General features: G+C 43.2%; 2 protein-coding genes across 3 annotated transcripts in view; both read right to left on the reverse strand.

Annotated features, from left to right (window-relative positions):
* stard9 (StAR-related lipid transfer (START) domain containing 9) overlaps positions 1 to 4753 on the reverse strand; it is a 38287-nt gene extending 33534 nt beyond the window's left edge. For both annotated transcript variants that reach the window (XM_069152706.1, XM_069152705.1), the window contains exons 1-2: positions 4518 to 4753; positions 1526 to 1595 (exon numbers count right to left, since the gene is read on the reverse strand). In XM_069152706.1, coding sequence (XP_069008807.1) covers positions 1526 to 1595; positions 4518 to 4564 — 117 coding nt within the window. In that variant the 5' untranslated portion in view covers positions 4565 to 4753. The remainder of the gene's footprint in view (positions 1 to 1525; positions 1596 to 4517) is intronic.
* Positions 4754 to 5063: 310 nt separating this feature from the next.
* On the reverse strand, positions 5064 to 15894 carry cdan1 (codanin 1). The gene is made up of 28 exons (XM_069152707.1): positions 15812 to 15894; positions 14595 to 15289; positions 14305 to 14505; positions 13936 to 14126; positions 13620 to 13739; positions 13432 to 13510; positions 13220 to 13340; positions 12904 to 13013; positions 12624 to 12713; positions 12427 to 12502; positions 12049 to 12254; positions 11739 to 11871; positions 11475 to 11618; positions 11154 to 11320; positions 10777 to 10858; positions 10593 to 10682; positions 10449 to 10503; positions 10078 to 10214; positions 9882 to 9985; positions 9284 to 9433; positions 9033 to 9096; positions 8785 to 8863; positions 7890 to 8113; positions 7503 to 7610; positions 7339 to 7402; positions 6826 to 7019; positions 6092 to 6199; positions 5064 to 5982 (listed from the first exon to the last, which is right to left on the reverse strand). The coding sequence occupies exons 1-28, from the start codon at positions 15887 to 15889 to the stop codon at positions 5860 to 5862; spliced, it is 3993 nt and encodes a 1330-aa protein (XP_069008808.1). The 5' UTR covers positions 15890 to 15894; the 3' UTR covers positions 5064 to 5859.
* Positions 15895 to 16543: the final 649 nt, after the last annotated feature.

The following is a 16543-nucleotide window of genomic DNA, read 5'->3' on the forward strand; positions in this document are numbered from 1 at the left end:
GCAGCTGGTAACACTTAGGTGGTAGATTCATGCCAGGCAGAGGGCTGGAAAACAGGTCTTGTGCGCGTAGTGCACTCTATCATCCACACAAATACTCTTTCACTGACTGCAGCATGAGGCAGCACTAAGCCCTGGGTATCAATTTTGTTCACAGCAATTGGCTTGCCTGAAAGCATGACTACTTAACCCCCCTGCACTTTTAGGAAATTCAACAATGGGCCTGTAGTGTGAGGGATGAACTAAGAGCAACACCAGCCACCAGCAAATCTCCCGGACAACAAAGCTCCAACCGCTGGATTTACAGACAAATTACAAGTTGTAAAACATTTACCTTTTTCTTGTCGCACACCAGTTTTGTTCAGTAGCTTTTTATAGCTTGTATCACTTCATGTTTGTATGCTTTATATTTATTGTAACTTTATCCATTCTTCCTCAGATCCTCTGAAACTGTCCCACTTTCCACAAATAATCATTCCCATGAGACCCAGAAGAGCCTTGGAGTCTTGATCTTTTTCCATGGCAGAGGGAGGCCATATGTGGTTTGTCTCTTGTCACATCCTTTGAAACTGATTCTCTACTCCCCCGCCCGACTTCTCCCTACACCCTCTGTGTTTCAACAGTAAAAATATAAACCAAAAGAGGCCCTTCTTTAAGCAACAATCTGCCACATAAAATACTAAATACACATGAGGCCAGTGTGTAGCTAAATGTGAGTTTTAAAATTGGTTCAAAACTGAATTTTCTTCATCTTTTTGATCATTGCATCATCCGTAAACATTGGAGATGGACATTTTTGATGTATAACTTTCAACATGGCTCTTGCATCTACAAGCTTGGACCCCTCTAGAGTTATAACAGCACGATATTAGCTGATGCAAACATTCAAATTGAAAAAAACAGTGTAAGATGTTCCGTAGAAACAGCACCAGACTGTCTGCAGTCATTGTGGCTCAACCAATCACACGAGTCTACTCACACATCAGGTTGGTAACGTGGTGAAGGTATCAGCTTACAAGACTGCTTGGCTCACATAATAATTACTTCCAAATGTGTTGAACCATACTCAGATTTGGACTAACGACTAAAACAAAAAGCAAACCAAAAATCAACTAGGACTGTTATTCATAAAGCATGGAGCTAAAGTCAACATTAAATCCCCTAATTCAACATTAAAGCTCGTGCATGTTATTTCTTATTTATCATACTTTTTTGTGTCTGAAGTATGTTGTCGTCTTGCTGTTTTTTTCGCACTGATGTGCCGAGTGTCAGGCTGCATGTATTTGACAGGAAGGGTTTCTCAATCTGTGTGTGTGTGTGTGTGTGTGTGTGTGTGTGTGTGTGTGTGTGTGTGTGTGTGTGTGTGTGCAATACATAATAAACAACAGCAACATCAAGCAGGAAAAGGCTGATCCGAGGCTGTAAACATCCTGTTTCTGTGATAGATAACCCTCTACGTGCTGCTCCCAATTCACCCAGACACACAAATATCGTCAATATAAGGTGCCTGCATGCAGGGAAAACTCACCTTCACATTTCGAATCCTCAAAAACTTATCCTCCACTTGAACTGCGAGCTTTCCTCCGTCCGCACTCTCCCTGTGAGCAAGAAAAGAGGAAAACGATCGGCTTAGCATCAGTCAGCTCTGAATATTACGTGTAAGTGAATGCGATGAGTGCTGATAAAAAAAAAAAAAAGGGAGAAACCAGTTGGGAGACAACATTAACACGCGCTTCCACTAGAGAACCAGATCTAAGGGACGCCATCAGTATTGATCAGTGTCTCCCACTCCAAATGCAAACGGGACAGCTTTAACAAAAATTTCCCTTTAGATTCAGCTACTGTATTATCACCCTCCATACTGTTTCAAATTGGTTTAAACGTCCTCTTTTGCTGCACCTGATCTAATTGGGAGGGTGTCCGGAGAGATTTAGGCTGGTTCCACTTGACTTGAGGCCATCACATGACAGTTCACACAATGCATCTTTGTGTGTGTCTGCATGCGATCCATGAAATCGCCACACAAGAGTACCACTGACCAGTTGCGGATTCAAATGAAAACAGGCCGTCATGCTCTCCCGAGACTTTCCGTGATGAGGCAGCTTGTGCTGCTTCCACAAAGTCCAGAGAGTGCACGACTGTTGTGTGTGCATAATCAGGACCGACGTGGGTCCTCGCACGCCTGTAAAACAAGGTCAACTCAGCTCTGTGTGCTTCAGCAGCTGGACCGAGCACATCTGATGCAACACATGCGGAACTGGAGGCAATCACAACATGGGAGCGGGGAGAATTTCGATCTCCAGGAGCGATAATGATGGCGAACACCGCCTGTAGTGCAAACTCTCTCTGCGGTGGGTGAGGGGCGGACGAGGAGGCTGCTGTAATCGTCAGCCCCCCCCCCCCCCCGGGGCTTCGCCACGTGGGACTCATTTTGCCAACACCAGCAGTCGCCCAACCCAAAACCACCAACCTTCAATCCCGGGCTCTAACTCGCTCAGAGGAGAGGAGGTTGGGGCTGGAAAATAGTAAAAAACTCATAGAAATGCGTTTTGAAACAAACTTAAGACAACTAATTTCACAGTTCGACTGACGTGTTTCTTGCACATGCGAGATGCTGCCCAAATTCTCAGGGGGGAACCCATTGAATCCTACTGGTCAGCTAAAACAAAGAGCAACACACATCTATGCCTGGCCAAACGAGAATGCAGCTGACCAGACTGTTGTTAATGTTATCTCTGTAACACAGCAGGCTCTTATTCAAATATATAGCGGAAGGAAATACATCCTTCATTTAAAAACGTAGAAAAGAGCAGAGGACAGTGAGGATGTCAAAACTATATATCGTTTTGAGACAGATTTGCATGACAGTGAACATTAGATACAAGACAATCTTTTGTGATGCAAAATACCAGGAAGACCATTTGAAAGAATCATTGTTCAGCCTTTCATAGCCTGCATAAAGCATTGTTACGGTACTGTAGTGGCCTTCAACCCTGCAAAACATCCCGCAGGAGTTCAAAGTAATTCAGTGCATCACTACAGAACTGCTATGCACTATACCTCCAGAACCCCAAAGACTTGTTACCCAACATGCTGCAGCAATTTGCCTGTTAATGTAAAGGGGTGCTCCAGTGGAGCAAAGCAACTTTACAACCTCTCAGTGTTTCTTTGCTTACTTCAACAGATTTCACAGCACTGTAAAATGAGGGAGAAACGTTTTTTTTTCCATAAAAGCCTCTGACTAAACAATGAGAACAGGCAAAAGTAAACCAAGCATTCATTCACTCTATCGTATTTGCCTTGTTCAGTCTTATGAAAGTAACTTCTTAAGAGCTACTTAAAATCTCATCGCAAAAAAAACTAAAAAGTTTCCAAAGATATCAAACATGCCAGGCTGATTGGAGGAGAACTCTGTATAATGATGCGCAAGGTTTCCATTTGATGGTAGTCATTAAAAAGATGAAGCTTTAACTTGGCTATTTCACTCAACGTAAACATTATTCATAATACTGGTAATTCAACTGAAGGCTGAGACAATATAAGATTGATATCAGACATAATGGAATAAAATTATTTTTTTATGGCTGCAACTGAAAACTGGTTACCTGAGGTGACATTTTCAAATGGCTTGTTTTGTCCCACTAGCAGTGATGGATACGGCTTTAACTGATGGTTATTGTCATTATCTATTAATCGGTCGATTATTTTCCAAATGAGATGTTTGATGAGATGTTTGATCCTTGAATTGTGAATAATCTTGTTTCTCTGGGTACAGCAAAACATATCCTGTTTTGCTTCAACCAATAGTCCACAACCAAAAGATGATCAGTTTATTATTCAAAAAGACTAAAAAGGTCCCAGAAAATAATCGCCTCAAAAGAAAGAAGAATCAATTTCAGCGGGGTTTTTTTTTTTTTCCCCACTAAATAAAAGATTCAAAACGAACACTTTATTATTAATCAAAAAATAGTGGATGATTAATTCCCTGTCGATTCACTGATTCATGGGAAATACATCCCAATAATCTCTCAGTGTAAACCCCATCGAGATCCATGGTAGGTTGTGTGGAGAGAAATGGCTGCATTTTGATACTTTAAACCTAACGTGGCTCCAATTCTTTGTACATTGCTCACACACACACACACACACATACACACTCACACACACAGTGTGCTTTAGTCAGTCAACAGCACTGACAGCCACAGTTGTCATTTTTTTTTAACCATGTGCACCACATGTTTGAACCACTGCCATGTTTTATCTCGCTAACCGGCAAACGCGACGGCTTCTTTCTGTTTGGACTCGCAAAACGGAACAATAGTGAAACTACAAAACGTTAACACGAGAAGCGCATTGTTGTGTTTAATACGAGCGCGGAGCAGCAGCGTATCCCATAATAGCTGGCAACACCCGGTAACACTTCCAACGTGAATAAAGTTGACCGGCTTGTGTCTATTTATTTAACATCAACGTCAGCTTTATATCAGCCAGGAGATGCAATTTAGTGAACGTGAACTCACCTTGCGCTCAGAGGACGGACTCGTACGGCAACTTTAACGTTTGCCATGATGTCTGGCGATGGTTTCACACGCAACTCTGCGGTCGACCGAGTCGGGAAGTTGGTGTCAAGTAATGTTTCTCATGTGAGCGTAGTTGGTTCTTGTTTGCATATTACTTGGCTCAAGTTGGGGCGAAGCCGCTCAAGCCATCTTTCTGCTCGGTTGGTCGTAGATCCGCCGCCGCCGCGACTCTTCGGCAAAACTCTCAACGGAGAACTGAAACTTCCTGCCCGGACAGAAACGGGAGGGGAGGGGAGGGGAGGGAGATGCTGCTGGATACGCCTCCCTTTGAGACATATTTAAATCTTCTTACGTGCTTTTTATTATTTAAATTCCGCCGTTTAAAGTGTTAAAACCGGGGGTAAAGTTTGAACGCTTTTCTAACTAAATAAATCATCTGATTTGAGGATTGTTTTTGACAGAAGCTATATTTCCTTTCTCCACCATAAAACGGAATCTGTTATTCATTGCAAAACGTGACAAAATACAAGTAGACCTGAATGCATCTTTATTCCTCATGAAACTTTTTATTTTGAGGCAACATAAAAAATATTTCATTTTAAAAGCAGCGAGGGAATATGGCGCTCGTTCAACATGAACAAAAACGATCACGAATGCAGTCCTGCATTCATGAAATAAACATGCAGTCACTAGTTATGTGGTCAAAGGCAGTGTGTGAAAGTGCAGTACTGAGATAAAGATATTGATTTTCTCTGGTGGGTCTAAAACTTGACAAAAAAAAACAAACAACAACAACATTTTCAGTCTGGATGTATGTGTTGTACATTTTATACGACACAAATTTAGATTTGCAAAAGTAGCCATCTTGATGCTGGGCCTTCTGCTTTTTTTTTTGTTGCAAATAATCTGCTACGGTTTTGACTGTTGATATGCTTGATCTGCTGGTATTTCCCTTAAGACTCAATCTTCTAACCGGGTTTGCTTGCAGGAAGGTTCCCCTGGATGCGAGATGAGAGACAGTGTGGTCCCTGGCCACCACCCCTGGCTGACAGGCCTTTCTGGTTCTCCCTGACACCTTAGCTTAAGAGCAGAGGGAGTCGTGTCGGGCTGTTCTCACTTCACAGGTGAAGAAGACATGTCTGAGATTTGCAAAGACCGACTCTTAAACAGCTTTGATAGACTGTGGTGACAAAAAAAACACAAAAAAAAAACTGGAAAATGGTAGAGAACAAGAAGTCGTCCAGAATGGAAGTCATCCTTGAACGTCAGGCTGTCAGATAACACGCTGTGGTGGGGATCACACAAAAGGTGCTTGAAATACTGGGTAGTATTGTTATTATTGTCATGTAGCTCCCTCTACTGTCTGATGTGAGACCTGCAGCATGTCCATGTGGCTTTGCAACTCAGCCAGAGGCGAGGAGGGTTTTATGCTCGGTGACTGCAGCTGAAAATTCTCTATCAGCTGCTGAAATGAGAGAAAAAAAAAGAGAGGAAAGAGTCAAAACAGTCAAATATCGAGTAAAAGACATAATTCCTGAGAAATACATGATGACATCACTGCAGTGAACCCTCACCGCTGGTAAGGCCAGGTCTGTTAGCTTCTTCCAATGAGATATGACCTCTTCCTCACTCAGTACTCCTCTGTCAACCAGCTTTCTAACCAGGAACAGGTAGTTCTTCCTCTGAAAAGACAAAGAAACGGATTCGGAAAGGTTCAAAACTACCCGGTCACAAAAAAATTAAAGGTTATAGAAAAGGTTAGAACTAACGGAAATGTCATCAAAGATCTAGGCGAGACAGAACTGAACAAAGAAGCCAAAAACAATAAAAGGTGAAAAATTGGAGCATGATGGAGGCCGAATGGTTCAATTCAAGGCAGGGACTTTTGCCGCATTTCCTTTGTGTCTTGTCTCTACCCTCTTTTCATGTTTCATTTTATTAAAAACATTTAAAATATCTGGATTTGGAAAAAAAAAAATCAAGTGAAATAGAAGGAAATAAAGAGATTTAGGAGAAATGAGTCTCAATTAAATCTAGCAAAAACAAAAAACAAAAATGACGTAATGACGTTGTATCTGTTTTTAAAGAGTGACAAATAGCTGCCCAAGTGTCATATATCATGATTTGTACACAGAAGACACAGTTCCCATGCCACGTGGACAGGGCTGCGTTTCGCTTCAGCTTTTAACAAAATGCCATGTGCACACCTGTTGATTTAAAGCCTCGATCTATCCAAGTGAGGAAGGTGAAAGTCACCGCAGCGCGATTAACACTTCTGTATCCGCCATAGCAGCGGCGGTCGGCGTACCTCGGTGTCGCTGGCCTTCAGCACAGCAGTGACGGTGAGCGGGGTGAAGAGCAGGTGGACGGGGGCGGAGGAACAACAGTCGCTCTTCCACAGCTCAGCAAGCTGCTCCAGCAGAGCCGTGACAGGAGGCTCTGACCCTGAACCGGGAACCACGGCCGCCCCGCCGCACCCCCACAGAAGCAGCTCCGCCGACACTGCACACACGCGCACACACACGCGCACACGCGCACACGCGCACACACACACACACACACACACACACACACACACACACACACACACACACACACACACACACACACACACACACACACAGCGGGCTCTCCGTGAGGTTACGCTTCATAAATGTTTGCATTTGAGCGGCACGGGACATTTATTCATGAGGCACTTCTGGGACTCGAGTTGTTAAAAACAATCGACAGAAAACAAATAACAAAATGTGGCATGTGGCACGCGTCACAGAGAGGCGATCTCCCAACAATAAAAAGCTCAACGCTCACTGCCTTCTCTTACCCAGTTTGCAGGCCAGCAGGACAGTAGAGCTGAGAAGCAACTGCTCGGACATCACAGTCAAGAACTAAATGAAGAAATCATATTTTTTTTTAAGAGAGTGTAATGAATACTGGCAAAAATCTGGACAAGTGTTGCTTTCTCACACTCGTGTCTTTCTCGTGTACCTTTCTGCAGGCCAACGTGCCTCCCACTCTCTGCAGCACAGTTTTGATCTGAGAGCCGGTCGGCAGCTCCTCATCGGTCCTGGGGCCGACAGCGACGCTCAGCAGCTCCTGCATTAAAAAATAAAATCCCACAAGTTCAGACAGATATTATTCACTTGTTCTTCAGCGAGAGGTTTCCAATATTTGGATCAAGCAAAGTGCTGATTTAACACTCGGCTGTACAGACGATGGAAAATGAAACACTGCAACTCATAAAAGGAGAAAATTAAATTGAACCAAACGGTCCATTTTTGCCCGACTGAAACTTTAACACTGAAATTACAGGTAATCGCTGTTCAGCTGTAGCAGAGTGCTGATTAATGAATAAAATCCGGTTAAATTGAATACCTTGATCTCAACGAGGACGTCTGAGGGCAGTGAAGCGCCGTGTTTGCAGTGCGGAGGGCACGACGTCACTCTCTCACTCTCGCTTCCTTGTTTCCTCTTGGGAGTCGTCGACTGCTCCAGTTCCACCACGGCTCTGTCCACATCAGCAGAGTCTGGAGCCGCGGGGCTACTCAGAGCCTTCATCACTCGATCATACCTGCTCTTCCACTCCCGCCTCACCAGAGCTAAACCGTGAAAACAGAAAAGAAATGAGACGGATCTCCTCAAGGGAGGCGTTTCTTTTTTTTTTTCTTCTTCTTCTCATCTACAATGGAGATTATGTTCTGCAACATGATCACGGCACCACTGGGAGGAATAAGATTCAGTCCATTAAAGGATCACACTAGTGTTTTTTGCGTGTTTTAGTGGGGTTTTTTTTACAGTTTATTTAGAGCAAAAAAAAAAAGTCTGCAAAAATACAACTTTAAATAGAATTCAGTGTTTCATTCATTTGCAGCAATGCATGCCACCGTGTTACCTTCCAAAAAAATAGTCAAGATCAGGTATCAAAATCAGGAGAACAAAGTTGGATGGGTACCTCGATGTTAAAGTTGCATGACACACATACTTCTTTACTATAGTAATAACATTATGACTGATTTTAAATTATAACCTACATTTATGGAAAGCAAATAACAAGCAACATCTAATTGCTTGCAAATCTCAACAAAGTTGAATTTTTAAACAACACGCTGAAAGACGTGGTAAAAATAAAGAAAGTGAACGTGAAGGCAGGTAAAACACTCCAAATTTAAAAGCCCGCACCCCGTGCTATAAAATGGTAAGACAGACTGTATTTTATTATTTAACAAGGTAAAATATGCATAACTATAAGTCTGGTGTTTTAACCGGCTACCTGTGATGTTGGCAGAAAGCCAGCTGCAGGCTTTTTCTGTCGCGAGACGTTTGGTGATGTTTTCTGATGTGGTCAGGACCTACAACAGAAAATCAATACTCTAAGTTATAATCATGCAACAACACACGAATCCTGCAAAAACTTATTGTGGAGTTCTTTCTGCCCATCCACAAATCTGGATCTGTTTCTTTTGCTCTACTTGGTTTGCTCTGTTTATTTTGACAAGAAGTCGTTTCTCTTGAACTCACGGTTGGGGAGGTCTCATCGGGGAGCAGTGTTCGTATGGCTTCAGGGCTCTTCTCACAACAAAATCTGGGCATGATAGGTTAGGATAAAAAATTAAAAAAAAATAAAAAAAATTTAAAAAAAAGAGATTGTCAAACAGAAGTTAAAAAGGGATTCCCCCCCTCCCCCCCAAACAATCAATGCCCATTCACTCATACACGTAGAACAGGACGACAGGAAAACAACAAGGTACTTGTGTAAGAAGCTGTTGTACCTGGTGGCTCTTGCCAAGGCCTCCAAGCCTGCCTCACACAGCTGAGCACAGATGGAGTCATTCAGTTTTGATGCATTTGAGTTTGACAACGCCATCCCGTCTCTCAGCATCTTCTCCCCGTGCTCCACCAACTCGCTCACCAACGTCGCTCTGGTGAGGATTCACACATAAATAACACATTTGTACATATAAATAATTTTGAGGGGGAAAAAAAAAAAAAAAAATCACATGCATAATCTATACTTCAGTTCTGGTGATGCTGAAAATGGGCTTCATGCACACGTCTATAAAATACATCCAAACTCACACCAGCTGCAGGTAAAGTCAGGCTGTTGAAAAAGTCTCAAGCCTCTTAGGGAGGCAACCAACCAAAGTTCCAGGCTGATTACACATTATTGTAAAAGTCCTTTTCAATTTTAAAAGACAATTTGGTGGAAGGCTGGCCAAAGTAAAAAAAAAAAAAAAAAAAAAAAAAAAAAAAAAAGGAGTGTGAATGTTACACTTAATTTGGAAATCATTGACTTGAAAATCTGTAAATCCACAACTCCTTATGTGTAGTTATGGGATCCGAACACCCCGTCTGCCCTGCGACACTAACTTCATATGCTTGACAGCGTTGGATCCGACCCGCTCAGCCACGAACTCCACGGTGCGGCGCAGCGACGGGGGCTGGTTGTGAAAGAAGGCCTGCTCCAGATCCACCTGTCACGTTGAAGCGATTGGTTTAACTCATCAGACGCGGGCGGCTCAATGCCATTTCAAATATGTGTTAAGAACAATGCTCGTAGACTCGCCTGTAGTTTCTGCTGCGACCTGTTAGCGCTTGGCGCGTCCTTGAGCTCAGCAGAAGTGGGAGTAATCTTGCGGATAATTCCTCCACTCTTTGCTGCGCTTCCAGACACAAAGGCAGCTAGAAGCTTACGAAACTCCCCTGAACGGATAAAAACAAGGCGGAGAAATAGTTCACAGCTTACAGAGGAGCATGTTCACTGTACCCTAGCTCGTTTGCGGTGGACACATATTGACCGAATATGATCCATGTTCTCCAGCTTCTTATTAACAAATACTACAATAAAATAGACATGTGAAAAATATCAAATATATTAAAAAAAAATGCACCCCGAGTCACGGAGAAGACATACAAAATTTACACATTTCTACTCACCAAGAAATGGGCAACATGTGTAGAGAAGCTGCTGATCTACCAGAGGAATACAATCCTAGAAAAAAATGAGGAAAAACCTCCATATGAATAAAAATGGACAGATGTTTATGGACAAACATCTACAAGAATTAAGGTTTTTCTTACGAGTCCTGCAGCACTTGTGTTGCTGTCCTCCACCCTCGCCACCGCAGTAAACTCACTGGTGAAGAAAATGTCCTCGGGAATCACTGGGATCTGCACAAGTCACAACACAACAAGTTAAATTACATCTTACCATCGTCAACCACTTTGTACAAAAGATAAACAATGTGGACACGTCACGTCTCACCTGGAAGAGCCACCCCAATACAGACACCATCATCAGCTTGTTCAGGTAACACATTTCTTCACTTCGACTCAGCAGCATTCTCCTACAAGCAAACAAAAGTCATATTTATCAAAACTTCCCAAGAGCTTCAAAGGACATTAAAAAGAAAAGGTGCTTTAATTTTCTAAAACATTTTCCTGGTTAGTTGTGTTTCACTGCAGGAGGTTTATCAGCGATACAATTTATGCTTTGGTTGACATTTCAGGCAATTACTTTTATTATCGGCGCATATCTGTATTTGAATTGTTACACCAGCAAAAGTATATTTAGTGGGCATTTTATGGAGGCTATCACTTTAAGTGTTTTATGGAATAAGTGAATAGAAAATGGAGACAAACCTGTAGAGCAGAAGCAGCGTGCCCAGTGCAGTCCTGTAGCAGAGCAGCAGAGGACCAATGTAGTCCAGCATGGAGAGGAACTCCACCAGCCAGGGCACCGTCAGGATGGTGCGCCTCCTCCTCATGCTGTTACTCAACACAGCGCACACGTCCAGCACTGGAACACTCTGTGGGGCCAAGAGAACAAAAATGTTCATGAAATAAAATGCCTGCCTAGAGTTTCCTAAACCAGATCAAACTCACATCTGGAGGAAAATGTCGTCTCCTTTGTTTAAAAGAGGTCTGAAAAATTGATGTAAAGTCCTGATTGTTTTTGTTCACCTTGCTACGCAGGGCTATAGCCGTCTCCTGTATCTCCCTGGACGGTCTCGCTGATGTTTGGTAAGGCAGGAAGGAAATTAATCCCAGGAACTTTGCCAGCAGACGAGCCAGGAGCAGCACTGAGGAGAACCGCTGCTTCTCATCCTAACAAAGGGGTTAAACAATAAAAAAAAAAATTAAAAAAAAGTTTATACTGCATGCTGAAATCCTTTGTATCCTACAGAAAAGCCTGAAAAAACAACTTGTAGTACTCTGACATTATACCTGCTGCTCCATGTCTCCATCTTCCTCCTCCTCTCCCTCCCCAACGGAAGCAGGTGGGCTCAGGATGGATACCTCATCGAGCTGAAGGAGCTGCTGGCACAAGCTGTCTTGCAGGTGCTGGTTCAGCTGGCAGCTGGTAAACAATAGGCAAGACTTGTCAGATCATGGAAACAGTCCTCATATCAAAATCATTTTGCACCAACACGAGCCAAACCTTTCGCGAAACTTGCAATTGGACCCTAAATAGGTGCGTCAATTTTATATTTCTGATGTGATGTGGGTGTAATTGGTGATATTTATGTTGTCTCACCAGCTGGCGGTCTGCAAGAAGTCCCTGAAGAACTCTTGGTGACCCGGGAAGGATGGCGGAGGGCAGGGGCCAACAAGGCCATGAGGCTGAATGAGACGCTCCTCAAGACGCTTCAGACGCCCGAGGCTATCAGCTCCCAACATGCCTAGCAGGTCGGCATCAGGAGTATCCCCGGGCGAGCAGTTCAGACGGGGGCCTTTACACATCTGAGGAAAAAGGTAGATTTAAAACCTTATTTTACTAACTGTGTGTCACACTTCTGTTTAAAGGAATAATGTCATGTGGAGCGGAAGAAAGTCAGAAAGCTGCTTAGGTAAAAGACCATAAGACATAAAATAAAAATGTTTTTTGAAAGTGGGGGAAGAGTAGCCAGTCTACCTGAACAAGCTGCTTCAGGAACAGACGGGAAAAATGGGAATGGTTTCCTGCAGAGGTCAGCTGACTCATCATTCCTCTAAAAGGAAAGACATAAATATGATTTCTTGTTAAGATAGAAATTACTTTTCAATGCTTAATTACACCTGATCGAGCGGGGTAAAATTAAAAAGCTGGTGCAAATAACTAATTGGACATGCCTGATTCTATTTCCAAGAGCAGCATCAAAGTTCCACACTGGTTCCTTGTGAAAGTCCTCCCATTCTCGCAGCACCTCATAAAAAATATCCCTGAGAAACAAGCAAAAAAATATGAATGAATGACTCCTCCACTTATCAAAGACCTGTGATGACAAAGTCTAGTTTTATCATTTAATTTGAAAATTATCCAACTGTGACAGTTTGATTCACTGGTAAGTGTTTCAATTGTCAAACATTGTGTCGGCACTTTAAAAGGGTACCAAAAAAAAAAGTGATGTACCTCTGTTTTTTAAAGGTGTGGAAGGCCTTGTCACTACCGAAGTTGGACCGGTTGTCAGTATCAGGCTGGAATGAGACTGAGTGGATGAACGTGGACACTGAAGGAGAGAGCTGGAGCAGATAAAGAGACAAGGTCAGAGAAGTAACAAAAGCCAAGTTACATATAAATGTTTTGTTTTTTTTTAAACATTAATAAAACAAGCTACACAGAAATGCTTTACAACAGGTACCGTCTTAAAAACAGCATGAAGTATTGGGAGACATGTTTTAATACATTATTAAAAATATAAATTAGCTATATAATACACGTGAATTACCTTGGCTGTGCTTCTGTCCTGGGCCTGAGTGAGACGGTCCCTGAGATCCGGAGAGAACGATGCCACGCGGTCGTTCTCGGCCAGCAGACGCAGAGTACACTTGTCCAAATGAACAACCAACCTGACAAAACAAGGGGACGCGTTATAAATCGCTGGGACGACAGTGGTGAGGGGTCCATTAAGAACTGAACTGATAAGATAAAGACACTCACTGAAACTGATTCTCCAGAATCTTCACCGCGAAATACACACAATTGTGTACTTGTCTTAGGTAATGTCTTTCTAGAACATCTGCAAAGTGTGAAACGGATCGGGGGTGTCTTGGTTTCAATTAAAAGTGTACATATTAATCTAAATATTTTCATATTTTAGGGCTAAAAGGTTAGAAACAATTGCACACCTGTATTTACTGCACACAAACTTTCCTGTCCATCATTATCATCATGCACGTGGGGAGACCAAGATGTCAGCAACTGCATCACAAAGAAAAGCTCCAGGAAAATGTTTGGCACAAGGTTCTCTGCAAAACAAACAAACAAACAGAAGCTTTATTCATTATGTTTGGACTTTTTTTTTTTTTTTTTTTAATGACTTATCAACGTTTGTTTTATTTGTTTCATTCAGTAAATACACGTTTCGATGGCAAAGTGCTACTTAATATTTCAACCCCAACATTTTACTACTCAGCTCTCTACCGCCATCCTTTGGTCATTTACCAGAAATGCAGGTACAGTACAGCTCCGCCAACAGATCCAGTTCTGAGGAGAAAGTCACTTCGGATGGTTCAGGACAGACCGTCTGCAGGTCTGGTGTAACTTTAGATTCTGTCCTAAGCTTCTGCTTGGTAGGCGTGCACGGGTCCAGAGGGGACGGCGGAGGAGAGACGACCTGCTGGGCACGCTTTGTCCTACAAAACAACAAATTCCTGATCATGAAACGGCAGAGGTGAAGAGCAAAATGACGCCTTAGCAGGTGCGAAAACAGCACAGACAAAAAAAACAGACACATTTCCGCCACTACTTGAAATGGCACAGTAAAAAGTCAACTTTTATCTTTCAATACAATAATCCTGCATGTGCACTCACTTCTCCTTCTTCAGCAATTCCCTCTCTTCCTGCAGGCTGAGAGGACTGCCCACTGTCATCAACCCTTCAAGTGCCTCTACTCCTGATGGGGGGCTCGATGCTTTACTGAACGGGGTTGATGTGAAGCAGATCTTTGGTTTGGAATGGGGCCGCTCTGCACTGACGGGTGTCGGGTTTATTCTTCTGGATGGCTTGGAATTTCTGAAGGATAATAAAAATCTGTCAGATGATTTGATTGCAGATGATTGGATCAACGTTAAATTGGACGTGTCAGAGTTGTGAGGACTCACGCAGGGGAAATAGATGATGAACCAACAGGAGGGAAGTCTTCCAAGTTGCTGAGATTGAGCTGACCTGCAAATGGAGGGGAAATCTGCTCGTTTACCCGACCAAACCCTCCTCCTCCTCTTGCTGACCTCTTGCAGCGCCCAAACTCATCGCTGTGATATCCTCCACGCGCCCCTCCGTGTCTCGCTGATCCCCCTCCTGCCATGCTGCCGGCACTCTTCCTGCGAACCTTCTGTGACTGGAAGTTGGGGCTCTGCTGAAGGTCGGGGGGAGAAACAATGTAGTCCCCCAGACTGATCCTCTGGCCAGGCCGGCGCTCAGAGGCTGAAGGCCTGGAGGCCGTGCTGCATGATGTAGAAAATGGGGGGCTGCTGAAGGGGCTGACCCCGCTCAGACAGTGGGGTCCTGATTGACAATCAGCATTCCACTCAGTTCTAGACGACACAGACGTGGCCGGAGAAAAAAGCTGGACCCGGCTGGCACTCCGAGAACCTGCTCCACCCCCAGCAGACCTGCTACCCTTCCTGTCTTGCGTCTGTGAACCGGGCCTGGGACGGCTGGGGGTCTTCGCTGGCGTGGCCGGGCCATGGGTGAGCGCTTGACTGCTCTGCTCTCTCAGGAAATTTAAAAGAAAAGGGACAAATTCCTGTTTGTGAACCGTCACCCCGGGTTCACTGAAGGACAGCTTGTCATCCTCCTGTTGTGATGACAGACAAAATTGTTGGAAAATGGGTTGTGGCTATCAACGTGTACATCAATTATAAAAGTATAAACTCTAAATATCAACTCTGTTTAATCCAAGATGCACCCAGGATAGTAAGTACCTCAGTAAATGTTTGGCTGTCCGGCTCCAGGACATTTCTGAAGAAACTCGGCTGACCTAGCTTACAATGCGCTGCTAACATCTGGAAAAACTGCACAGCCGTCTAATTAAACCAGGAATAATAACAGTACCAAGTATCTATGTTAAGTTATGATCCATTTTCATGTAAAAAAAAAAAAAAAAAAAAAAATCTTTCTTGAATGGGTGGGAAGTTGGCAACGCAGCGTCTCGTCTGGAGTCCATTCGATCTGCTGCTAACGTGGCTCGCTAGCTCAGCAGCTAAAAGTTTTGTTTACAATCGGTTGCGTGCTATGTCATCTCATAAAAACACGCTTCACACGGGCAAGGCAACGGCAAATACTGCTCTCGTATTGATCTTTATCGTCTCAGACCTACCTCTGTATTCTTAAGCCAGTCCACGACCTTACTAATAGCCACTTTCCGGGACAGAAGAGATTCCAAAAGAGCCGCCATTCTGGCTGGACGCTGCGCGGCTGAGGGACTGAGAGGACGGGGGCGGGGTCAGCGTCCGCGCAGGCGTATTGCGAATGACGCTGCCCAACCACGTGGGCAGCCGACGCAGGCTGAAATCACGCTGGCTGGATAGAGGTTTGAGTCGAGGTTTGAATCGGTGCCGTCGAGCATGGCTGTCTGATGTGGCTCTGGTTTAAAGCGGGGTCGCAAATCTAAACATATTTTTCATTAATGGCTGTTTAAATTAATGTATATCATAAATATGATTACATATTATAGCATTATGAAATAATGACATAACTTGTTATTATTAATATAATGCAGAGTTATAAAAAAAAAAGATTTGTCTTACTGTTAGTCTGGTTTGTCACCTGTATATTATAAAATGTTCTTATTCAGCAGATTGAATGCTATTCAAATAGTTATACATATATAAACATAAATACCCCCATTATACCCTGCCATTGCACATGTAGCACAATATGATACTCCGAATAACTTTTTGTTTCACCATGTTTGCTTTATGTATACTATTTTGTAACTGTATAGAAATTTTACTTCCTTAATTTTAATTTCTAAATTACTAATATTTGGGGGACCTTCAAAAAAAAAAGTATGCTTTGGCTGGCAGTTTTAGACCCATGTTTGGATTTA

Source organism: Embiotoca jacksoni, unplaced genomic scaffold (genome assembly GCF_022577435.1).
Source record: "Embiotoca jacksoni isolate LCO1_2020_lvr unplaced genomic scaffold, fEmbJac1.0.p SCAF_18, whole genome shotgun sequence".
Lineage (NCBI taxonomy): Eukaryota > Metazoa > Chordata > Actinopteri > Embiotocidae > Embiotoca > Embiotoca jacksoni.

Coding starts and splice junctions, on each gene's coding strand:
- cdan1 (XM_069152707.1), bottom strand. CDS start 15,889: ATGGCGGCTCTTTTGGAATCTCTTCTGTCCCGGAAAGTGGCTATTAGT. Junction 11,872..12,048: donor TTCTTGCAGACCGCCAGCTG/GTGAGACAACAT, acceptor ATTGTTTACCAG/CTGCCAGCTGAACCAGCACC. Junction 10,504..10,592: donor ACACAAGTGCTGCAGGACTC/GTAAGAAAAACC, acceptor ATTTTTTTCTAG/GATTGTATTCCTCTGGTAGA.